The 27,553-nt window shown below is 29.9% G+C and overlaps 1 protein-coding gene across 8 annotated transcripts in view; it reads left to right on the forward strand.

The window, feature by feature from the left end:
• LOC119602676 (tubulin polyglutamylase TTLL4) overlaps positions 1 to 25,867 on the forward strand; it is a 70,259-nt gene extending 44,392 nt beyond the window's left edge. For 3 of the 8 annotated variants that reach the window (XM_037954344.1, XM_037954336.1, XM_037954311.1), the window contains 2 exons: positions 14,380 to 14,642; positions 25,506 to 25,549. In XM_037954344.1, the coding sequence (XP_037810272.1) occupies positions 14,380 to 14,607 (228 nt within the window). In that variant the 3' untranslated portion in view covers positions 14,608 to 14,642; positions 25,506 to 25,549. Of the gene's footprint in view, positions 1 to 14,379; positions 14,643 to 25,505 lie in introns of all 8 variants that reach the window. The other 5 variants (XR_005231361.1, XR_005231362.1, XR_005231364.1 and 2 more) reach the window with 3 other exon arrangements.
• Positions 25,868 to 27,553: the final 1,686 nt, after the last annotated feature.

The following is a 27,553-nucleotide window of genomic DNA, read 5'->3' on the forward strand; positions in this document are numbered from 1 at the left end:
ACATATAAAATATTTTACATTATTTAATATAGAAGTCTATTAGAATAGGATCGACTCCTCTTATTTTTGCAAAAAATCGGCTTAAAATAAAATAGTTTTTTAATACTAGATACATACAATTAGATATCATAATCATTTTTTATTTAAATCAAATCTCTTAAATTTATTGTTCTTTAATCGATTTTACTCGCATAAATTTGAGACTAATACAATATGGAATAATCAAGAGAAACACCATGTATGAGAATTTTTACAAACCTAACGACCAATATATCAAAATATATATAGCTATTATATATGTATGTATACAGAATATTTATCGAACATTATTTATAAAATATTCGCTTTAACTAAGATTATACACATATACATACTAGCTAGTGTAACTCGTATAACACTAGCCGCAGTCTCTTTCTTTTTAATTTCAAAATAACAATTTAGAATTTTGTATCTTGTTAAGAATTACATAAATCCTACAGAATTTAAAGATTAATTATATTTTAATATTTTTAATTCAAAAATATTAATGGTTAAAATAAATTATTTTGTTAAATTAAAGATTTAAGCGTTGAAAGTAGGGTAGAAGGGGGACCATATGCCACTTTTTTTTTTGAGGCGCCCTCAAATTAAAACCACAATACATATTCTTTCGGATACTTAGATATGTTGGCTTTAGTTTTATCCCTTTCAATCTTTCCTAAGCCATCCTAATGTACATATTTTTTTAACTTTTCTGAACTGACCAAAAACGGCGATACCGCCCCATCCATGGGGTAAATACGCCAAGAGGATGGGGCAGATTTGTCATTAGTAAAATCAACCAAAAAATTTAAAAAAATAAAACTTATTTCGCTGTTTTATATTTTAATTCATTTAACAAAGTATAATAAACCAGATATTTATTGTTTATTTCACATAACTTAACAAAAAAAAAATTAAAACAAATTATTATTGGTTTTTTCTATATTTTAACCAAATTTTGTTCTACATCACAAGCATTACATATATTTGGCGAATGTGCCCCACGGGCAGTTCTGGGGTTTAGTTTCAATTTTTTTCGGGCTTCAGATTATATTATCGAAAAAATTATTATGTCTTATTGTTCACTATTATTGACGTTCTATCACTGAGCAATATATTTTTTCTATCACAAAAACTAAAAAAGTTAGCACAAAAAATTCACACAGTGAAATATTTTCACAGCCCTTTGAAAAACAATTAATCTCGTCTGCCTCCCATCATATATAAAGTTAATCTTTCAAACTTTCAGGGATGATAGATAATCGATAAACGAAAACAAAATTCGATAATGCGATAAAATCGATTACTCGGTTTTAAAGTTATTCGCTATTGGCAGATGTGCCCCTATGGCGTATGATCCCCCCTCCACCCTACATGTTCAAATAACTAAAAAGCTACTTTCCTTTTATTTTGCATTTGTTTATCTATCGCCCTGCAAGTTAAATTATAAACAATATTTAAAAATTTTTCTCATAATTCAGGTTTTATGTTTAGAAAAGATATACTCCATAAAAGGTAAATTGTAAAGATCCAAAGATAGAGAAAACAAAAAAAAAGAGTGGATTCTTAAGATGTTTCAACCTGGAAATTTCTACCATCTCTAATTCATTAAAATTTATATTCCTGATTAATATCACATAAATATGAAGTTATATTTGTTTCCGTTAGGTTTGATAAAAGTCGATATTTCTAATGTCACGTTCTCACGATGCAATTATTTGTAATTCAACCGTCAATTAAGAACCGAATTACTGATTCTCAGGTAAATACAATTCTTCATAACGATGGGGCTCTTTGGAACTAAAATCTCCTTTAGACTAAATTACTACATATTATCCAAGTTGAAATATCAGCGATAAAGGATAACAAATTGGCTTAGGTATCATCGAATACCTAATGATCAGTATCTATACTGATCATTCAACAGCCAAGCCGCAATGCCTGGTCGATTTCTGCAGAAGTTGACAAAATGAGGATGAAGAGTAAACCATAACTCATCTTCTGTGTAATTGTCTGGCTTTTAAAACAGTTCGTTATAAAATTTTTAAGTTCCTTGTTTGCACTTAATTTAGTTTGAAAAACTTTACGAATCACGAATACATATGTGACATTTGTTGGAAGAAAATAATAATGAAGACACAAATAAGCAGTAAATATTTTTTATATGTATATTTTTAAAGTAATGCAGTTTTGTATTATTTTTTTAAAAGCAACTAAAAAATGGCGGTGAACTGTTAAATCGAATAAAGAACCTGTCGTGAGAACAGGTTAATTTGTAATTGCAATTCAGAGGGTGAATTAAGTATGTAATTCAACTTCTCATGAGAACTTGGCATAAAATGGAATACATAAATTTAATTGGTGATTTCTATAGTTTTATCCATAGCTGTATGATTGTAAAAACTAATTGAACAGCTTTTTAATGTATCTTGATGATTTTATAAATGCAGACATAAGTATGTATTATATAAATACATATAATCATACATATCTACATTTATGCTATATTCATATAATTTTTTTATTTATTCATTATTCGATGCATATTAGTATAAAAAACCAAATGAATTGAATTGTACAACAAGTTCATGATTACTACATACTCGTTCCTTATACTCGTGTGTGTATAATTACATTTCATTAGCTTTTTTTTATCCCATGTTCTTTTTTCTATTTCCTCTTTCCTGTAAATGTTTTCAATTAAAAAATAATTATCTTTATAATTGATGATTTAATTCATACTTGTTTATATGTAATACTTTTACAGGATTTTTTGGCAAAATTTCTGAGATGGATATTAAAATCATAATAACTGCAATCGTATTTGTGACAATCGCTTCCGTAACGTTGTGCGTAATTAGTTATTTTGTCATTAAATATACACCCACGTAATTAAAAAAATGTGTTTATTAATCGATACACAAAGTAAACAGAATCAATGAACTAAACGTATGCTAAATTAAACTACACATTTGCATCCTAGTAATAACGAATTTCTTAGATTTACGACGCACAGTGTACTTTTTTTCCTCAGTTCAGTGATCAAAAATGTATAATTGAATGTGTTTAATATTCACTGATTAAGAATATTTACTAGTCAATTAGACTTCAAAAAGAATCATAATGATTATAAATTTATGTAATTCTCTTGTAGACATTTTCTGGTTAGTGCTTGTTTACGATTGCAAAGATTCTAAAAGTAAGTGGGTTTATTTAAATTTAAAGAAAATAATTCTACAAAGCCCAACAAAATTTAAAAAAAAAATCAAAACCCAGAGACCAAGGTATACTTTTCTGCGCTGAATTCGGTTAATATATCTCTAAGTAGGAAGAAGTGGAGAGATTCTGATGTCAAATTTAAATTCAGGACAACATATTGGTTGGGTTAAAAATGTAAATTGATCCGAAAAGCCGCAAAATTATAAAAATTGTACGGGCTCGATTTGCGCAACCAAAAGGAAATCGGGGTTGTTGCAATTTCCGAAATGTTACAAAAAGCGACCATTAAAAAGTAAAAATGAAAGTAAATTAATACACATTACGGTATATGATGAAATTCGACCGATTTGCAAAATACTACATATGTAACAAATTACTTTCCATTTAAGAGAATCAATTTAAAAAATATGTATGAAAAATGTTATGAAAAACCGCAGAAATTTAATATTAAATAACACAAAAAATAGTTTTTGTCGAATTCAAATCGATTCGATTTTAAAAATGAATTTCTTCACATACCTCATTATTTATAAAAATACATTTTTTATATGATTTTATAAATTTAGTACAGATTAAAAATAATTAATTAAAAAACTGCTTTTTGTTTCAACTTGGACTGCTAAGTCCCTTTATAGGAATAGTTTAATATGGATCTAATCAGATAAGGCTAATTTTGCCGACAGAGAAAGAATTCTTGTAGGACATTAACATATGACTTGGCGCGTGGATTTATTTTGAGTAAAATTAAATTTTTGTCACAACTTTACTATGCTTCAGTTTATATTAAATTTCTGTTTTGTTGTCAACTTTCTCCACTACACTTTAAAAAAACGTTATGCATTCTTTGTGAGTTCAGATTTTTTAAGTGTCAATTTTTGTGCAAATAAATTTTAAACCAAAGAGAATAAAAAGAGAAAATAGCTGCAAATGTTTGCAAAGTTGCACTTATTGCGACCCTTTTTCGAAAAATGTTGCTGTTAATAGGCTGTTGCGCAAATCGGTCAGTTACAATAATAGGTAATTGCGCAAATTGAGCACGCACTGTATTTAAATTCAACAAAATATATGGAAAATGATAAAAAAACAAATTAATCCTAGAAAGTTGTCGGATTATTTTTTGATTACTTTTAATTGCTTACAAATTAAAATTTTTTGTTTGCTCATATAATGAAACATATATTTTTGAAAGGACTATCTATACCCGATGGTTAATTAACAATTTTTCAAAAACCTCTTAATGTAAATTTTGAGATAAGGAGGTTTTAATTTTGCATCATCCTTCAGTAGTGCTGGTAAAACATTTGAAAGGGAATACTAATTTTTAGGTGTATAAATAAAGAAAACCATATAGGTCTTATATCATGAGCCAAGTCGTTGTAAATTAGTGTAGTTTTTTAATAGTTTAAGAACCGTTAACTCAACCTCCGTTTATCGTTAACGATATATGTATATTCTGCCGGTTAAAATAATTTTTGTATGAAACTGTCAACATAAATTTATCGTTAAGATAAAAAATATCCAGAAATTCAGAAAATGGGGGTACATATTTAATTTTTCCTTGTAAGATATTACGCACTTGGAGCTAAATTTCAGATGACCAATTTGTATCAAAACTAATTTTTGAAAGTTTGTAAATACAAACACGATTAGTTTATTTTGTTTAATAGTTCAAGGGACCAGTTGAAGTATATTAAACTTGGGCAAGAAATGGCCGTGTTAATAGCTGCTGCTCGTCAACTCAAAAATCCGCTATTAAACTATCATTGTGATAACCGTAAATTAAAGTATGTTATCGCCGGTAGGAATACTTGGGTTGGACACATGGTGCAATAGTTTCTTCCGATCGAAAGTAAACCAATATTATATGTTTTTGATTACCACAAAAAAGTATACTGTACGTTATACTATTAATTAACTACTAGTTGCTTGATAAATTAAACGACTTAATTTCAAAGAATAGCATAAAATGTGTATAACAATATACCTAATTTTATTTCATAGACAGTAAGAAATAATTGTACCTCCAAGTTAATTGTATTATCTATATATATTAAAAAATTTAAGAAATTTTGAAAACCATATATGTAATCGTTAGGAATTGAAATGTGATACTAACCGAAATGTTAAAACCCACCTGACCACAACAATCGAAAATATTATTAGGATCGAAATTTTATTAAAAATTTTATAAACGATTCTAGCGCAAAATATACTTTTAGAGCCTCAGTTAATTTCGCGTTTAATAATATTGGCATTTGTTAATAACGGTTCGTGTAACTCCTTTGTTAATAGACAATTTGAAACCACCAAAACATAACAACTCTTAATTTCTTTCCAAGAGCAATGTCAATATTGTGTCACTAGCTATCTATAGTACTTTAAAGGACCTTGCAGTTAAAAAATCGGTTGGAACAGTAATAAATCTGGGCCGTCAGCATTCCCCGGATATCCTCTCTGAGAGTAAAGTCAACACTCAATGCTGACCAATTTAACAATCGAAAATTTATCGACTTAGAGAGTAGCTTTCTGAGCCTTTCAATGTACATCAGCGTGTTCTTTGTCAGAAAAGCTCAGAGATTTCGATGAAATCACTACACACCAAAATTTGTATATTTTAATGTCCTGTAAATTTATGGAAATTCTCGTACAAACAAAAAATACTTTTTATCAAAGCTTTGTGCATTGATAATAATTCATTTACTGAGGTAATTTACTTATTTACTTACTTTACTAAATAAGAACAAATTGAGACTAATAACACTATGCGACAAAAATAAATACCTGGGAAGTGATACTATTTTTCTGAAAGGTGGATCAGAGGAGAACAAGAATATGTTTTTGAAATTTGCCAAACACCTCCAAAATCTTGAGTTACGTACCTTTAGACACTTATAAGTCAGTAACTTAGTTAAATCTGAACCGCTTTTAAGTTTCTCCACGAATTTAGAAAACAGAAGCTGAGGCCTTTATTTCGTCAGCAAACATATTTTTTTATTTTAGTTTTGCACCGTTGTCCAAGTTTGGAGAGGTTTTTTGAAAGTATTTTATATAGGAACCGCACTATTTATTAATTGATTAAATCCGTGGAGAAACTTAAAATCGGTTCAGATTCAACTATGTTAAAGCTACGAAAAACCGATTTTTTACCCCTAACTCAAGGTGTTTGGCAAATTTCAAAAACATATTCGTGATCTACTCGGATCCACCTTTCAGAAAGATAGTATCACTTCCCAGGTATTTCAATTTTCGTTTATTTTGTCTTACTGTGTAATCTTTGTTCAAAATTTTCACCCTCAGATGTGGTTCTGTGGAAGCGGTTTTTCTGTACTATATGTCTACAACAAATATAATCGTCAAAACCCAGCAAAAAATAATGGAAGTCATACTTTTCAGTGGCATCTTAATATCTGAAAATGCTTTAACATATTTTTCGCATTTATAATCCAAGAATACATTTAAATATAAACCTAGACAATAATGTGGAAAAGGATGTAGAAAAGTCACTGGTGAAAAACCAATGTTATTTAAATAAGCGGATTTTTACTGCTTCTAAAAATAAGATTAAATCTACTTCAAAGTTGTCAGAAACGAACAACATCCCTCCAATGATGAGCTAATGTAAAATTCTTTCAAAATTGGAAATACTTCAAGTATGTTATTTCTAATGAAAGTTTACGTATTTTTCCTCAGTTTTTTGCTGAGAAAGATTTAAATGAAACACTCCTTGTGCTAATTAAAGAGCATTGCTTTTTTATTTATATACATATCGTCGTCCCGGAATTATCTTCACGTATATCACAAAATCCAAAAAAATGAGTTAGGGTAATTTTTTGGGGTAAAATTTGAAGATCTATCGATCTAATCAATGCACAGGTTTCTATCTCTTGTGGTTTACGAGATATTTTTTTATTTTAGCTATTTTATTGTATATCCACTTTTCTTAAAAAATTAATGTGTTATCTTACCGTATATGCCATTTTTGTGGATATACAACAAAAATTGTATGAAATTATTGAAATAAAAAAAGTTGTGTTATCTTCACGCATGTGTAAAAGATAAAAATACTGGAAATAGTATACATATAACACCGTCCGACACTCAAAATTAGACACGAACCACATGATATAAGTCTGAAACTAGAGATTAAATGATGCTAAACCTGCTTACCCTACTTTGCAAAATTTGATGTCAAAATAACAAGAAGAGTTGGGAATTATTTTGTGCTATTTTTGTTTTATTCTGCCAGGATCAAAATATGTCAAAAACGCCTTCAAAATTTTTTCTGAAAAAATAATACTGAAAACCTAAATAGATATTAGAGGATAAAAATTTTAAAAGACATTTTTGACATCTTCTTATCCTGACAGTATAAAATAAAAATAATACAGATCATTTCTCAACTCTTCTTGTTCTTTTGACAACAACTTTGGCATTGTTTGAGCAGTAGAAGAATTTTTAATTTTTTTTATTTTTTGAAAAATTTACTTCTTTTAAACTTTGAAGTCCTTGTATTAAAATTTTTTAAACAATAGCAATTACAAAATGCGAATACAGATTTCGTATATAAACCCAGCAAAAATCTGGAAATGTCTTGTACTTACTAAACAACATACTTTTCAATGACAACTACTTACCGTTTGCATTACTTAGAAGAAAATTAAATTTGTATGTAAAAACCATTATTTGACGCGCAATAAAATAGCTAAGCAGTGGTGCAGTGAGTAGAATATTTGACTAACAAACAGAAGTCATTGGCGCGTATACTCGCTGGCTCTTTTTATTATTAAAAACAAGTACTTCTTTAACTCCCTATTTGTTAGCGATTGAGTTAAAATGCCAATGAAAAGAGGTTTTATTAGCTTTTTAACTCATTACTTTTCAATGTAAGTTTTTCTTGGGAAGTTAGCTAAACATCTGCGTTTGAGAGATGAACTTAAAAATGATGCATATTGTATTAGAATAAATAAAAGTAAACATAAACAAAATTAGTGTATATTAACTAAACTAATAAATACCAATTTTTGTTACTACACGAATAACGGATATACGTGAAGATAATTTGAGAGAAAAAACATAATGCAGTTTTTATCAGTACATTTTCATGTTTATGCCATAAATTAAAAAAATAGTTCTCAAAAAGTGGTTTATACAACAAATTTGGAAAATTCTTCTTGGGCTAAAAATGACCATATCTTGAATAATTTACTCCATGACTTTGGATATTTTTACAGTAATCGTTGTAGAAAAATCAAGCACTACATTATATAAAAAAATTTAGCCACATTTTTCGGCTCAATTTTTGTATATAAATTGTTGAAACTTTAACTTCAATTTCCCAAAAAATAATTTTCTGGAGATACGTGAAGATAACTTCGGGGCGACGATATGTATGTATGTATTTAGATTTATATTTACAACCCAGCGAAAAAAGTAGTATTTTATCACAACTAGTAACCCGGAGTGAAAAAACTATGCATTAGCGTGTCATTGGAGGGTTGTTGTTCATTTTTGACAACTTTGAACTACATTTAAGTAATATTATTTTAGAAGCTGTAAAAATATTCTTTAAATGGCACGCTTATGTAAATTTCATTGGGTTTTCACCAAAATTTGAAGTAATTCGCATATGTCAATGACACTCTTATGTAAATTTCTATGGTTTTTCACTAAAACTTGATGTACTTCGAATATGTTATTTGTTGTGACTTTTCTACACATCTCACATTCTCACTCTCTTCTCTTATTGTTTGCCAGGAGTGTATTGCTGTACTGGTAAATTATGCAATTTTTAAAACTTAAGTATCATTTCGATCCCTAAGCTGAACGATAAACCAACCAATAACCGACTTTTCTCGGACATTTTTTGTTCTATAATTATTTATCGAAATTTGATAGATTTTCGAAAGTTTGGTCCGGTGGAAGTTAACTAATAAATTTTTTAAATGTGTGTTTATTTAATTAATAGGATTCAATAAAAATGCATATAAACTATCGCTAAAGAGATATGTACATAAAAACATTCACACCCTGAAATATTTATAAGTCCAAAATGTTTTTGTTATAATTCGGAGATTATTGTTTCAATCATAAAATAATTTCTCATGCTTATTTATATCGCATAGTGGGACAGAATTAAACATTTTTGAAAATAAATCTAGAATTTCTAAACGGCAGATCCTAGGAATGAAATTTGACATGGCCGTAGGCAAGGAGTGTATATAAATATTTAAAATCAGATGGAAATAAAAAATGGCATGCGTTTAAAAATATGTTTGACTATAGTGTATTGTTAACTGAAATGCAAAAGGGTATAACCTTACACGGCACTCTTACACCTACGAGTGCCGTGTGAATTCTTTAAACTTGTCAAAACACTCAAAAGTTTATCTTATTTTTTTGACCACTTTTAATTGCAGTTACCCGCCAAAAATGCATTTTTTTTAATAGTTTTAATGTACTTTCAATTTAAAATTTTATTTAATTTTCTTAAACTGAAATAAAATATTTTTTCTAATTGTTGACATTTCATTTTTGTTGTGGTTGAATTTTAATTTACAAACAGAGTTTCAATATTTGGTATTGAAAATGTAATTTTCACAATTTTGAAAATTAAAATTGTAATTTCTTATAAAACTCCATGTAAATTTTTGTTACCAATACAGTAAAAGTTAGGTACTGCTGTCAAAGAGTCGGACTACTTATTATACTTTGACCAAAAACTTTAGTTTTTAATTGTAAATTTTGAGAACTCTATTGAAATAAACATCGACTTTCATAAATTTAAATCTAAAATATTGTTTAAAACAACTTTGAACTAAATCCTAATTTTAAAAGAAAATATATGATTGGTCTAATAGTTCCTGATTTATTACAAAAATATGTTTTGTCTTATTTAAATATTATATATTTTCAAGAGTTTGTTTTATGATGTTTTCCAAAAAATATGGATTTGTTGATAGATGTTTATAAGCTGGACAACTTATGTTTTTAATCTAATTTATTTAATGTTCATTCCTATCGCGAGTATTGTTTACTTTAATAAAATTATCCTATTGTGTTATTTCCGTGAACTGTTGATTCACAAAGTTGATTGTGAATGTATTTGGGAAACGTCATAAAATAAAACAAGGTACATATATTTTGTGCGTTGATAAAACAGCAAGAGTTAAACAATATTGTGCCAAAGATGCCTTGATAACTTATAACACTTTTGAAGAAATCTGTTGGATCCGTCTCAAACTCGTCATATGAATGTGATATAAGTTATAGGCATACATTTTTTCTTAAGGGATTGAGATCCTAAACAATAAAATAAATAACTACTATCATTTTATTTTCGTGCAAATTTAAACTGCACACAGATAATGGGATGTTGATTTGTAACTCAATTAAAAACAAAACACGGAGTAACTCTTTTGTTTTGAGAATACATAATTATTTTTTTTTTAATCGTTTCCAAAAAGTTATAAGCTTGTATTTAAATAAAATCGTTGTCTGTATATAATTATATATCATTTTCGGGAATCGGGATTTCCCGTTTGGTATTTCACTGGCTATCTCAACTTGATTTGACATGAATATTTTTTATTTCTATTGAATTAATTTAACATTAAGACTATTAAAGCATATACATATTGGAAAGAGATCAGGATCCATAAGATTCATCAAATTTATATGTGTGTTTAAATATTTATTTGAAAAGTGTCCCAAAAGTGTTGAATAACTCTTTTTTAATTATGAAGAACTTAATTTGTATACCATTGAATATACGTAATATTTAAGTGGTAATTCTTCCAATAAATCAAATATTTTATTAAATAGTATTTATTATAATAGTAGAAAAATTGCATGATCAAAACTTTTCTTAAACGGACCACCATTATAATAATTAAGATTATAGTAGATAGTAAATTTATTTCAAAATGTTTTTAGTCAAATTTATTAATTTAAAATTTAAAAACAAAATTAACAATAATAATGAATATTTATTTATGTTACGAAAAATTTATAAGTCTAACTAAAGTGCATCGGTTATAATCTTTTATGCCAACAAAACAATTAATTAATAAATAAAAGTTATAATAAATAATATTATTTGCATATGTATATAATATACACATGTATGTTATTTATACACATACATACATACAAAAAACATACCACACACACACACTACAAATTAAAATGTTGAAACGTAACTGTATTTTAATGACAAAATTAAAAGTAAGTGCCTTAGTTGTATAACAATTTTGATCAAATTAACTTTTACGTTGAATTTTGCATGCTTTTCATTTTGTGGTTTTCTTCCCTTTTTATTTATTTATTTATTTATTTATTTATTTGAATTTATTCTTCATGACTGTTTTTCTACATTTTCTTTCAATTATGAAAAGCCACATTTCGATCGGAATAGTTTCAGTTCCGTATTTTTCGTTTTCTTTTTCTGAAGAAGCAAAAATAAGGAAATAGTTCCACTTTCGATCGGAATAGAGTTCTGTTATTTACGGTTATAAATAAATAAAAATTTATTATTTATTGTAAATTATCATAGACATTAGTTATATATATGGTGTAGCAGTGAAAATTTACTCACTTTCTGACCTAATGCAGTTCGTAGATCTATTTCAAATTTTGAATATACCCTGAAAATCAGGGACTTATCTCATATTTTCCTAGCTCGATTTTGTTTTCTTAAACGGCAATGGAAAGACGAAGATTTCTGCTTTTAAAGTATACATATGTACTTCTATGTTCTATACAAACAGGATTCAGTTATTAAAAACTAAATCAATTTTATTTTTTAAATTTAAGTTCTTTTTGACTCAAAAATTTAAATATTATTGCAAAAAAGGATACTCACGCCAACTAGTGTAAAATTCTTCTTTTTCGCAATTTAGCAAAAGAAAAAACGGTAACTTGAATGCCCTTATTGTATTTTTATATTTATATTTGTTTTAATTTAAGAAAATGTTAAACATTTTATTCGAAAGATTTTTTACAAAGATTACCTTTTGGAAGTGTCAAACAATTGTTTTCAAAATTCTACTTAAAATAATAACCTCAAGTTGTATATTTCGAATTGAATATTTTTCATATTTTTTTAAAATATCCTCAGATTGATAATTATCCCTGTCCAAAATTTCAGTAAAAAATTCAAGTCACAACTTGCCAAAATCTATTCCTAAAATATAATAAATGGGTATATCCATATATTTTTGTTTAAAAAAACAAGTAAGAAAGTATAGTCTGGCGTGGCGGACCATATGATACCCTACACCAGTTATGAATATTAAATGTGATTTATTTTTCATAATAAAGCATTTATCTTCAATATTCCCTTGTTCCGATACATTTAAGCAATTTATGGATGAAAAACTAATTTTCTGAAAGAGGCTTTATATGGGGGCTAGGGGCAAATTTGGACCAAGCCCGATAAAATTTTGTGAATATATTTATATTTACATAATATTTTATTGTGTTTATAAGATAATTTGGGACATTCAAGTAATTTTCTGAAGGGGACTTTGTATGGGAGCTAGGGTCAAATGGGGCCCGATCTTTATGAAATTTGGCAGGGTCATCAAGACTTCTATAAAACTTAGTTGTGCCGTATTTTATCGATATATCTGTATATTTAACATAATTATGAGCTCAGAAGCCCTTTTCGGGGGGTTCTGTTCTATGTGGGCTAGGTGAAATAATGGACCGATTTTAACCATTTTCAATAGGCTTCGTCCTTGGGTCAAATAAAACGTGTGTGCCAAATTTCATCCGATTATCTTGAAAATTGCGACCTGTACCTTACGCACAAGGTTTACATGGACAGCCAGCCAGACGGACGGACGGACATAGCTTAATCGACTCAGAAAACGATTCTAAGCCGATTGGTATACTTTAAGGTGGGTCTAGGACGAATATTTTTGTATGTTACAAACATCAGCACAAATCCAATATACCCTCCCCACTAAAGTGGTGTAGGGTATAAAAATTATATTATATATATTTTATATATTTATTATAGATTAATTTCGATAAAACTTGCACAGCATCAAGCTTTTATTTTTATTCAATCACACCTGAACCACTAACCGATTATTTTAAAATTTGATGGGTATATAGATCTTTATATGTAAAGACCACATGGCTAATCATGGACCTACAATGCAGGGCCCAAATTATGGCATACGATATCGATCGATCTCCATTTAGATTCTATTGAGACTAGTAATAAATAAAGTAAATAAATCGCACTTTTGGTGATGTAAACTTTTGCGCTTTCAGATGTAATAGATCAGTTGAACAGTATTATGTCAAAACCCCGTTTTAGGCAAATTCTCATCCCTACTACATCTACTTGCAAAATGGTACCAATATCTGTCAATAGATTATGTAAATTTATGATACATCTCCATGATATGACACCTATAGTCATATACATGCGTATATTTAGAGTCTTAGACACACTGAAAATTTAAGGAGGTTCGAATTAAAATGAATTGAAACTATTATTGATTTCTTTTAGGACTTATACCAAGAGCCATAAATTTTTTTTAATTCTTTATCAAACAAATAACTTTATCATTATACTATTGTATTTCAAAACTAATTGAGACAATTAGTGGATTCTATGACATTCATTTACTTAAAGCATTCAATAATAATAAAAATTGTTTAAATTTTAATTCAAAAATTTCAATTGTATCAATAGTAGAATTATTAACCATATATATGCATAGCTCTGTCAGCTCGATTATTTATTACATATTAAACTAAACTTATTTTGTTATTTTTTATTATTTTACCTTTTTACAACTTTCATAAGAAGAGAATTTTTAAAATTCCTGAACATATTTTATTCTCTATGAAATGGTTTGCTAGTTTCTTTTTTATTTCAAAAACATACTAGTTTAAATATATAAAAAGTTTTTGTTTGATAGTTTTCGATGGTTTAATTTAAGTTTATATTTTGTTTTTATTGTAGAATAGATTAATTAATTGTTATTGGATTCTTTTTTTATTATTATTTCATCCTTATCTAAACAACCACCCGCCTTTTCCCTGCCCTACCAATTATCTCCACAATCCTACATCCTTACTTCCAACACATAACTGCTCTTCAATTGTCACATACTAATTTAGCCCCTAAACTATAGGACTCGAGCGATGATGAAAAATCGACACACCAGATCAGCTCTTACGATAGCAGCTTCTAGCAATAAATGGAGAGAATTACGGCGTAAAATACAAATTGCCCACATCAACAATATGATTTTAACAAACAATACCAAATGCAATGACCTGCTCTCCGAGCATAATAAAAGCGAAGAGGATGAAATGACAGAGGAGGAAATTACAAACGAAAAATAATGCGAGCAAACTATTGTACACATGCTACTTATGAGGTAAGTCGCAAATCCATATGAAAAAAATAGAATTATATAATTTTAGACTTGGATAGGTTTAATGCATAGGTGTAATTTTTTATTTGAATAAAAGTAAATTATAGATATTTTATAAATATGGGGAATTTCGTGTCAAGTGACCCAACTTAAAAAATCGACTACTATGGGATAGTTGGAAGGACATTAATTTTCAGCTCTATCGGTCAAGAACTCCCGGAGTCAGAGGGGGTCAAAGTTGAACATTTTGGTCATACAGGGTTTTATTCAAATGAGTGTAACTTTTCACCTATTGGTCCTAGCAAAAATTGTCTAAAGGAGTTCAGATAGCTATTTCTTCATTCTTTCAAATATTTTTTTAATTTTTTTTTTTTCAAAATGGGCCCTTTTTTATTTATTTGCTTAAAAGAAAGCTTATACAATTTCCTTAATGGGCTTTATAGCAAGGTTGGCAACCGTTATCGCTAAGCTATCGTTACCGCTAAAGTACCTTTTCAGCACAACTACCTTTACCGCTAACATACCGATACCGAAATAAGCCAAAATACCGATAACGCTAAAATATCAATACCGAAATAAGCTAAAATACCGATAACGCTAAAATACCAATACCTAAATAAGCTAAATTACCGATAACGCTAAAATACCAATACTGATATTTTATTAAAAAGAAATAAAATTTCGAAAGAGTAAGTAAATATTTACTTTATTAATATTGTTAACATCACTGTCGATTTTTCATTTCTTTCCCAAACAATAGCAACCTTCTTTTTATACCCACCATCAAAAAAGGAGGGATGTATTTCTGAATTGCTGAGTTTAATCGCGATACTAATGGTTATAAATCAATTTTTGGACGTTTAAGATATCTTTATACCCTCCACCACCATCAGTGGTGATGGAGTTTATATATAACTTTGTCCCAACAAAGTATATACATATATTCTTGATCCTTATGAAATTCTGAGTCGTCTGTCCGTCCTTCCGTCTGTCTGTGTAAAACACGCTCACGTTAAAATGAAGCACGAAAATTCACCCAACACATTCTTTATTATCCGGTACAGTTTGGTATTGAAAATCAGTAAAATTGGTTTAAGATGTAAAAAGTTATGAGTAAAAATTTCAGACTACCTCGAAAAAATAACAATTTATTCCCAATACTTGAGTAGTTTTCTCAGAAACTATCAGAGATATTTCGATGAATTTTACCACACATTATTTTTTTGTGCCAGGGATCAAGTGTGTTCAATTGATCTAATATTTCCCATAGCCCCTATATAAAGGTGTATATTCCCGGAAATTAGTTTATCGTCAAATATATATGCATCAACACAAAAAAAATTTTGTACATAAAATTATAATATGAATGGAAATCATACTACCAACGTAGATCTCAGTCGGTCCACAATTGGTCATAGCTCCCATATAAGGTCCACTTCCACAAATCATTTAAACGCACATATTTCATTGATAAATAAAGCTTTTTTGATAAACTTCAAGCTGAATATGTTTTGTGTACATAGAAATCATTCTACCAAATTTCTTTTCGGATCTGTCCATTATTATTTGTAGCTCCCATATAACCCCCACTTCCGAAAATCACTTAAACGCATATATTTAATTGTCAAATAAAGGTATCTGGATAAAATTCGACACAAATATGTTTCGTCTATATATGAATTACTCTACGAATTTTTTTCGGATAAGACCATAATTGGTCATAGCTCCCATATAAGGTCCACTTCCGAAAATCACTTAAACGCATATGTTTCATTGATAAATAAGGCTATCGGTATAAAATTCAACTTGAATATGTTTTGTATACATATAAATCATTCTACCAATTTTCCCCGGATCGGTCCATTATTGGTCATAGATCCCATATAAGGCCATCTTCCGAAAATCATTTAAACTCACATATTTCATTGTCAAATAAAGCTATCGACACAAATATGTTTTGTGTACATACATTTGAATCACTCTACGAAATTTTTCTGGAGAGGCCCGTAATTTATTCATTAATAAATCTATTGGAGTAATATTCGACTTGAATTTTTTGTTTGCATATAAATCATTATACGAAATTTTTTCTTGATAGGTCCATAATTGGTCACAACTCCCATATAAAGATCATTTCCGAAATTACTTAAACGCACATTGACAATCAAAGTCATCGGGATCAAATTCGACATAAATGTGTATTTTGTATATATAAATCGTTATACGGAATTTTACTTCTGAAAATCACTTAATACCACTTAATTCATTATTAAATGATTATATCCAGATAAAATTCGACATGAGTATAGTATGTTTGTATATAGATAAATCATTATATTAAAATGTTTGCAACTGGCCTTTTAATATAAAATTTTATGAACCTAATCGAAATTAGTTCCACATATGCATAAATGTTAGTACCCTCACTACGGAAACAAGAATTTTGAAAAGTTATCTAAAAATTAGATAGTTAAATGGGTTTTAATAAAAAGTAGCTTGCTGGTGGAGGGTATTTAAGATTCGGCATAGCCGAATCGGGTTTGCATTTATTCCTATATAAAACTTAGTTGTGCCAATTTTTGGAGAGATAGTAGTATATTTGACGTAGTTTTGAGTTAAAAGCCCCAAATCGGAAGGTCTGGTTGTATGGGGACTAGGATAAATAATGGACCGATTTCAACCATTTTCAATAGTCCTTGTGCCGAAATTTTATCAAAACATCTTGTAGCTTGCGCACAAGGTTTACATGGACAGCCAACCAGCCTACTACAAGGAACAGATGGATAAGCTGCGATATGTACGATATAACTATCAGGAAAAAGGTATTTCGCGGTATACTACTGGGTGGCATTTTGTCACTTTTACTTTAGGTTATCACGATTAATAGCCTCCTACGGACCCTAACTGATAAAGGACTTAAAACTGCTATGCAGACGATGTCGTAATACTTTTAAATGGAAAGGATCCAAATAACTTATGTAAAGGAGCTGAGGAGGCTCTGAATACGGCCTTGAGCTGGGCTCAACCGAGAGGCCTCAATGTTAACCCGGCGAAGACGGAAATCTGTCTTTTCACAAGAAAGATAAAAATTTCTACGTATACTGAACCCTGCTTCCTAGGAAAGAAGATACCAGTGACAAAGTTCAAAGTCCATTAATTCAACTACCCCACCACCTTCCGATTTGGGGTTTTTAACTCATAACTATGCCAAATATACTACTATCTCACCAAAAATGTATATAGGCATGAACGACTATGCCAATTTTTTTTAATGATCGGCCGCCCCCAATACAACCCCCCTGTAAAAAATATCTTAAACGTTCAAAAATGGACTTGTAACCATTAGTGATGAAATTCTGCGTAACTAACATCCCTCTTCCCAATTTGTTGAGGATCTGCCCATATTTGAACCTGACTCCCATATAAAGCTTCTTTTAAAAATTTTGTTTTTCATCAATAAATTGCTTTAATACGTCGGAATTAAGGTAAAATTCAACATAATAGTTTTAATGAAAAATAAATAATTTTTAAAATATACCCATGGTGTAGGGTACAATATAGTCGGCCATGTCCGACTATACTTTCATACTTGTTCGTTATTTAAATCATACTGAAATTACCGCTAAAATATACTTTTTGTACACCACCGATAACGCTAAAATATCAATACCGAAATAAGCCAAAATACCGATAACGCATAAAGTTACTAAATATTTTTAACTGGAAAGTACGCGAAAATTATTCTGGTGTTAAAAAAAATAATTATGGGACTATAAACCCCTTTAAGAAAATTGTATAACTTTTTTTTAAGCAAAAAAATAAAAAGGGCCATTTAAAAAAAAATATTAAAAAATATATATTTTTTTTTAATTTAAAAATTAAATTTTTTTTTTTTTGGAAAGAATGAAGAAATAGCTATCTGAACTCCTTTGAAAAATTTTTGCTAGAACCAATAGGTGAAAAGTTACATTCATTTGAATAAAACCCTATATGACCAAAATGTCTAACTTTGACCTCAAAGTCCGGCAGTTCTTGACCGATAGAGCTGAAAATGTGTATCTGACCTACTATCCAATAATGCTAACTTTAGTGCAAATTTCGTCGAAATCGATTTTTTGAGTTGGGTCACTTGACATGAAATTCCCCATATAAATTTTGGATGTACATATACATATATATTTTAAACGTTCTCAGTTCTCGACCAGTGATTGAAAATCTTGATTTCAGTACAAAAACATTTCTGCAACCTTTTCGATATGGGTCCCAAATAGTTCGTAAATTTGAGCATATGGCGTTAAAAATAATTAAAATTATTTTTAGAGTATTTCTGGTCTGCAAAACGACTTTTAGTGCATTATATGTGGCATACAATTTAAAAAAATCTAAAATTGAAAATTACTATTATTAATTGAATATTCTTCAGGCTCGAGTTCGAGTCCCACTTGGGGATAAGTTATTTTCCAAATTGTAATGATATTTTTAATTATAAGAATACTGAAAATTTAATTTTTCGGACACAACAGCAGAATGGAATGCATTTTCGGGCCCGCTACGGCTCCTCATCAGCAATCTTCTTGTGCCATATGCTATGTCACTTGTTAACATCATCTATTTAACTCACAATTGTTGAAGAAATGGAATATGGGAATTGTAACCAAGTCCTTATTCCAATTTCATTCTACTTTATTGAGTTAGATCGAAGTTTACGAGCTTTTTCAGTGTTGTATTCTTATCTATCATTACTCTTTTTCGCTGCTTTAGCCAACTGTCAGTTAGCAATTAAGTAACACCTGTTGTTTTTGTATGTTTTTGTTTATTTCTGTTGATCCTATTCAGTCGTGAATCAATAGCATTGCATTAAACATGTACATATATTCACTGTGCCCAGTGTGTGTTTATATATTAATATTATTGATTTCTTCGAACTGTGATATTAATATTATTAATTGAATATTCTTCAGGCTCGAGTTCGAGTCCCACTTGGGGATAAGTTATTTTCCAAATTGTAATGATATTTTTAATTATAAGAATACTGAAAATTTAATTTTTCGGACACAACAGCAGAATGGAATGCATTTTCGGCCCCCCTAAGGCTCCTCATCAGCAATCTTCTTGTGCCATATGCTATGTCACTTGTAAACATCATCTATTTAACTCACAAGTGTTGAAGAAATGGAATTTTGACAGCTATTTCGTTAAAAAGCGAAAATAATATGACTCACAAACCGATTAAAAACCATTTTGTGAAACAAAAATACACTAAAAGAATTATTAAATTATTTTTCCCGTAATCAGCTCAAAATTCGGTAATTATTTTTTCACAAATTATGCTGAGGTCAGAATTTTCAATCGCTATATTTTTTATTTTTCTCGTGTTTAGTACATTAATATGTATCGATTGAGAGGTACAGTTAATCACAAAAATAAGTATACAGAAACACTGCCAATTGGTTTTACTTAAAAAAGTATGTATATTATTTTTTCAAAAAACAAAAAAGTAAAATATTTTATTTATTAAAAACAATTATGATAATTATTACTTACTACTTTTTTCTGGATATTTTGGTTATTTGTGTTCTCATTTAAGGTGAAGTTAAATATGTAGGTGCAAAATTTACGTCACAAAAGTTATTATGCAGATCATTTCAATATGTATTACTTCTAATGATATTAACAAAATTTGACCTGTTTGAATATAATTACTTTATAATTAAATATTTTTTACACAATAACATGGAAAAAATCCATTTTTTGTTCCAAAATATTGAAATTTGGGTCGATTGGCTCCGGAGATAATTAGTAGGACAGTTTTTCTCATTTTTACGAAAATTTCTCCACTTTAGGTTTTGGATCAACTGAATGATGCATTAGAAGTTGAATTTTTAACTTTTGAAAAAAAGTTATTATTTTGCAATTAATGCAATATGCTGGGAATTTGGCCATTTTGAACACTGTACGTTTTTCCAATCCGATCATATTATTAAATATTTGGATAATTGTGTATATTTTCTTTAGTTTAAACAGGTTTTTCAAATCCTCGATTTCCAAGGTTTAGGTTTGGAAGGGTTGTGCACCCACTCGGAGACCACAAGGTCCATTGTGATTCCCTTCAAAGAGTGAAGATTCAAAAAACAGAGAAACAAAACCACTACAAGAAAACCCGAAAAGTAATAAGAAGATAGGTAAAAGGATATATATAATTATCAAGTCAGTACCCTAAAGACTAACGGCTGTATTTATAAAAACTTATTTTAGGTTTATTAAACAATTTTAGGCAAAATTCAGGAAAATCGTATTTATAAACGTGAAATAGCTTAAAACACCTTCAATAAACCATTGACAATTAGAAGAATTTTATTGTAGGCTCGACCCTTCTTTAAGCCAACAATAACTTGATTTTTAACAATTTTTTTCTCAGATAAAGATTTTTCCGGTAATTTTAGGTTGTTTGCGAAAAGCAATTATGGTTTCTTTTAAAATAAAATCTAAAAATTCTAATTTTAACGTTTACAAATTTGTAAATAAAATCCCAGAAAATTTTTAAACGATTATATTTTGAGGAAAAAACTCAAATCTAGGCATTATTGGATTAATGCATGAATATTTGACAATATTCCAATTGTCCAGCACTATTTTTAGGCAATTTGGAAATGCCCGTCTGTCAACCAAATGATGGACAAAATCATTTGATTTGGCTTTTCAAAGTTTGTTGGTTAAATATAATGCCATAAAGTAATTAACCATGTAAATTATATTGATTAATGTTATATTAATGCAAAATATATTCGCCGGCATTAAAATTAGTCAAATATCAAAGAAATTTATCAATATTTGCAAAAATTTATCAAAAATTACAAGGAAAATAAGTAAAAATAAGAAAATGTGTCATAGTGATGTATATTTTGTCGCAAAATATCCGTTATTCGGATACTTTTAATAATAATTAGAAATTATATGTTATATTTATACATCTGAACTAAATAGACATTTATTAAAGCCATATATATATTTATTTTTCTTAAAAGTTTGTTTTTATTGTCAAAAATCTATTATAAACAAAAATATGAAATTAAGAAAACCGAATCAACGAATATTTTATCCTAATTGTACGCAACACTAACACATAAAATGACAGCCATATTGTACAGTGCTGCCAACTTAAACATAAATCAGCACAATAGTTAATATACGTTTATTATTTGTCTATGAATATCACAATTTTATTAATGGTTTTTAAAGCTAAAGTGTGCTTTAACTATTGAGTGCATTAAAAGCAAAATAAGATTTTTTTTATAAATACAAGCGTAAAGAGATGAGAGAGAAAATATGTGTCGCCTTATAGAGCCCATCCGAAGAAGTGGCTAATTCCCTTGACAAAACTTAGTAAACCGGGAAGACGGGACAAATAGGGGGTATCCTTTGACCTTTAAAACAAGAACCTTATTATTGTCAATCCAAGGTTCCTGGATAAGGGCCACGTCCGTCTTCGAATTGATAAGGAAGGTTACTAACTCGGCTGAAGCTGCCTCACAGTGATGCAAGATTATCTGCACCACTAGCAGCTTCTTTGGTTCTGTCATGTTCCGGGTACCTGAACCTAACAGTGCCAAGACCAAAATTAGCATCTCATCAAGGACTTTTAAGGACTTGCGATCCGCAGGGAACCGAAAGTCCTTGCCAGTATTTTCCTTACATGCCAGTGAGTTCACATGTCTCCATAGGTTTGAAAGGAGTCTACCATTCTGTTTGTACAATACCGCCAGTATCGTTTGCACCGTTCTTACGGGTGGTGGAATCCACACTGTCACTATTGACCGTAGTGGCAGTTCGGAAACCTGTATAACCTCAAGCTTGCTGCTGGGTTAATATCGCTACACTTGTCAATTTCAGATTTTAAGAATTTCATGGAGTTATTTTTGCCACAATCAACAACCTTCAGACCTTTAACCCAGTCTGCACAATTGAAGAATACATCCTCCGAACTACCCCCGAAGATGGCGATTTCATCAATAAGCATACCTTCAATTGATTGCCAAAAATCGGTACTGATCCTCCCATCTGGATCATTCCGATCAATGACTGCCACTTGAAGACTGGTTGACTTCTTCACCTTCTTGCTGGATGATTTCTTCACCTTCTTGCTCGATAAAAAGGATTGATCATCTCCAGATCTGGCTCTCCGAATTGTATCTTTACGGGGACCCTTAAGGTGGAAGAACACAACACGCGTTGTGCGCGGCAACGCGTTATAGGCTTCTGTCAAAAGTTGAAATAGTGAATTTTCATTTAACAAGTTACACACTGTAGTTTGTAACGGGTCTGCCGCGAAAAGTTCAGCAACTTTCAACTTTTGTCACGTCGGCAACTGATCAGGGTTGTATTTTGTTTTTTGTAGATTAAGAATAAATTAAAATGAAATAAGTTTCACCAACAATGAAAGAAAAATATTAAAAAATAAACAAAAACTTTAAATTTTGATTTTTAAAACAGTAATAGATTTAAAAACATTAAAAGAAAGATCAAAATATCGCGTGGTGTGTAACTTGTAAAGCGCAAAATGTTTGAAAAGTGTAAAACGCGTTGCCGTGTACTTCCACATTTAGGAGCGCCAGCCGGGGATAAACCAGACCTCTTCGGGATGCTTGGTGACTTTGACACCACTGGTTTGGAGGATCTGTCACTACGGGATCCCCTTCCCTTACTGGTCTCCTTGCAGAGATCAGAAGGTGATCGGCCGGAAGTTTACCAGTCACTTTAACGTTACCTGGTGTCTTAGCCACCGTGATGGGGTTTTTGGGTGGTAAACCTTTTACCTCCGCAGCTCGCTCCGAAGACATTAGGGCTTTGGTTTTCGGGATACCACCCTCTTTGCCTTTTGGCAGACTGCAGTTTGATGCTCCGATCGACCCATCACTCTAATGAGTGTTAGACGGGTTGATGGCAGCATCCACCTGTTGTCTCCAGGGAGTGGACAAACCCAGAACGTCACCAACAGGCCGAATATTCTTTCGAATTTAGCAACACTTTGTCGATGCCTCCTGAGAAGGAGCCTCTTCCTTGACGAGAACTTTGAAGAATCTGCCTTTGCCCTCTTGGACAGAAAAGCGAGAGACCTCAACGTCCCGTTCCAAGTCTTCTCCTTCTTCGTTCGGCCTGTATTATTAATGTCTCGTGGAGGGGCACTTGGCTTCTCATCCACATCTACTTGCTGAACGACCTATGGGCGGTCTCCCCTTTGGCCTCTTCGTTATCTTATCAGCCTGACAGTTAGCGAGCTCGTCGTCAGACAGAGATCCCCAATTTCTGTGTTGCACTAGTTTCACCAAAGGAGTCACTTGGCACCTCCATAATCCTTCACGTTTAAGTCGGTCATGCTCATGCTCAACAATTCTAGAATGGAGGTCAGTAAGGGTAACGTCACCGTCCTCCCATGTACTGTCCAACTCCCCAACACCATCCTCGTTGACAGTGACGTCCGGTTTGTCTCTATCTAACAGGTCGACCACCATTTCCGTCGTGTCCCTACTCTCATCCTTAGTTATTTGTCTTTTTGGTTTCTCAATTTTGAATCCCACGATAATGCACGTACAGACGAAGGATCCACGCGTACGTGAACTAGACAACTAGCTTACAACCGCGCTTTGCCATGTCGCTGAGGGGAGCTGTTAGCAACTATGCACTGGCTAGCCATCCAGGCTCTCGGCACATAACGCTATGCCTAACGGAAAAGCCCTTACTACACAAAGAGCGAGCCAGATCAGGAAGCAAAGCGTATCATCTATGTCATGATAGTAGGAAGTAGGATTGGAAGGCACACTCACTATCTTGATAAGATGAGTAACCTTTAATTATACATTTCTTTAAAACCATAGCTTTCCATGTCTAGAAGCCGAAACATTAGTCACAGTAAGTTATAGTCACGATATGTACTTAAGCCCTCGCATTACGACAAGATGCGAGCATATCTATGCTACCAATTGATATGCTCGAGACAATGACCATGTTTTATGGATGGGACATTTTATTTGTACTAACAACAAATTAAGACGTATCCGTGTTCAAAATTGTTCAATTCATACCACAAATTGAGCCTGATTTAATACAAAAAACGTTTAATTTTCTACAATAACCAATTTCTGAACCGATATGTAGAGTAAGTTATTGGCATGGTCACCATTGGACGATTATTAGTAGTATTTAGAAGTGTGTAATGGATGATTGGAATCAAAAAATTTTTTTAATTATTGGATTCTATAACAAATATTAATAATTTCGTATTTTATAAATTAAATTTTAGGAAATCGCAATTTAATATCGAATACGAGCTCTGTATATTTACTTTTGTGACCTATCTGTATATTTACTTTTGTGACCTATTAACTTCACCTTAAATGAGAACTCAAATAACCAAAATATCCAGAAAGAAGTAGTGAGTAATATTTATAATAATTGTTTTTAATAAATAATTGTGTTACTTCTTTGTTTATACCTTTTTAAATAAAACTAATTGTCACTATTTCTGTATACTTATTTTTGTGATTAACTGTATTTTCACATGAGATTCTTAAAAATACTGTTCCTCGGGACACACTAATGTATATTCTATGATAATGTTTAGTTTCTGTATATTGCCGTTAAAGTTTTTGTTTGTATTTTTTATGAATTTCATGATATTCTTATACTTTAATTAAAAAAAATTTACTTAAAGTACAATTTAAAAACGTTATTATTTAATGTTCTTTTTTATATCTTATTCATTCGAAAAATCGATGGTATAAAAAAAAAACAAATAAATCGGACACAAATTGTAAACTTTCAAATATGTTCATATTATAATTAATATTTAACTTTCTTTCTTATTTTCAGTGCTACTACTATGTAAATTAATGTGTTCTCAAAATTCAGACTGACCAAAAAAGATCTTAATATATTCCTTTAAAGTCGTCTTATAAATATTTAATAGATGTTACTCTTTTTCTATCATGTACAAAAGTTGTAAGATAGGCTTTGTTCCCTCCAAAATGTTAAGGTCTATTAAATATGACAATATACTCATTCGTAAGTTATTAAGAATTAGTATTTTTTTCTTTTCCAAATTGTAGAAGTATATTCAAACTTATTTTAATTAAGATAACAATTGTTATTGAGTCAAATGTTGAAATTGTAATATTTTATAAAAATTGGAAAGTAAATTGTTTTAATAAAAATTTTAGTAAAATTGTAATTAATAGAAATCTGTTGTTTTTATTTGGTTTAGTTCATAATAAAAAATAATAATGGTTGTATCATGGTTTAGTTCAGACGTCGGCGCTAGTATTGTTCTGACAACGAAGAAATTACATGTACACAACACGATCGCAGACGAACTTCTAAACAAGAGCATCAAAAATACAAATATTTTATTTAGTTGCTTGACAGCATTCAACAAAGCAGGTTGATGTCGCTTTGTTGAAGAAATTGCAAACACAACTTAAAAAAACAAAAACAACTTGCAAAAACAAGAGCATAATTTACAAAAACAACCTACACCCTAAATAATTTTCTAGAATGCATAACAATGAGAGTAAATAAGTTCATCTTGTTTCATATTTTTTTTGTACATTTTTAATTTGAAATGTTGTTTCTATGTGAAGAAATTATTATTCTTATGTACATTGATTACATTTTGTTAATAAATATTCGCATGTAATTTAATCTTTAAAATTAAAAATAACCAAATATTTTTTTCATTGCAATTTCATTGAAAAAATGCCAATAGTGTGTGTGTAGTGGTGATTTTTTTATCTGCCTCTCTATACGCCGGTATATGGTTTAGTTAAATGTTGGTGGTATCTGTTCGTTTTGATATCAATCTGAAGCAAAGTAAATTAATAAAGTAGCGACACTAGTAGTTGTACAACAAACGTCTACAAAAACCACAGGCAATTTGTTTTTGTTCGAAATACTCACTTGTCAAAATTTGTTTACAAAAGTGAACCAATAATTAATGGAAAATATGGCATTATTGTTGTACTTTCCAAAAATATGTTGTTATTTATATTAAAAGTCACAGAGTTTTCTTTATTTTTTAAAAATTAGAACATTTTTAAAAATATTATACACTTAAAATACACTTTTTCACATTAAATACAACAAATTACTCAGAAATTTGTACAAAAGCAAGCGTTAAAATGAAAACAAATATGGCAACATAAACATTTTTGACAAGTAAGTCCACAAATGGCAAGTTTAAAAAAAATAGTCAGCTGTTTAAATGAGTCTACTTTATAAATTTACTTTGATCTGAAGCATATACCGGTGTATAGAGAGGCAGATAAAAAAATCACCACTACACACACACTATTGAGATCTCTTCAATTAAATTGCACTGAAAAAAATATTTGGTTATTTTTAATTTTGAAGATTAAATTGCATTACTATAAAATGCGAATATTTATAAACAAAATGTAATCAATGTACATAAGAATGATAATTTCTTCACATAGAAACAACATTTCAAATTAAAATGTACAAAAAAAGTATGAAACAAGATGAACTTATTCACTTTCATTGTTATGTATTCTAGAAAATTATTTAGGGTGTACGTTGTTTTTGTAAATTATGCTCTTGTTTTTGGAAGTTGTTTTTGTTTTTTAAGTTGTGTTTGCAATTTCTTTAACAAAGCGACAGTAGCCTGCTTTGTTGAATGCTGTCTATCAACTAAATAAAATATTTGTATTTTTGATGCTCTTGTTTAGAAGTTCGTCTGCGATCGTGTTGTGTACATGTAATTTGCCGAAAATCTTCGTTGTCAGAACAATACTAGCGCCGACGTCTGATCTAAAGTCTATTAATTCAGTATTTTTAACAAGCAACTCAGTATTAGTTTTTTAAACAAAAATAAAAAAAATTGTAAGTTTAACAGAAAAAAACAA

The sequence above is a fragment of the Lucilia sericata genome, unplaced genomic scaffold (genome assembly GCF_015586225.1).
Source record: "Lucilia sericata isolate MDLA Ls3-8-SP2 unplaced genomic scaffold, ASM1558622v1 Contig000009F_arrow, whole genome shotgun sequence".
NCBI lineage: Eukaryota > Metazoa > Arthropoda > Insecta > Diptera > Calliphoridae > Lucilia > Lucilia sericata.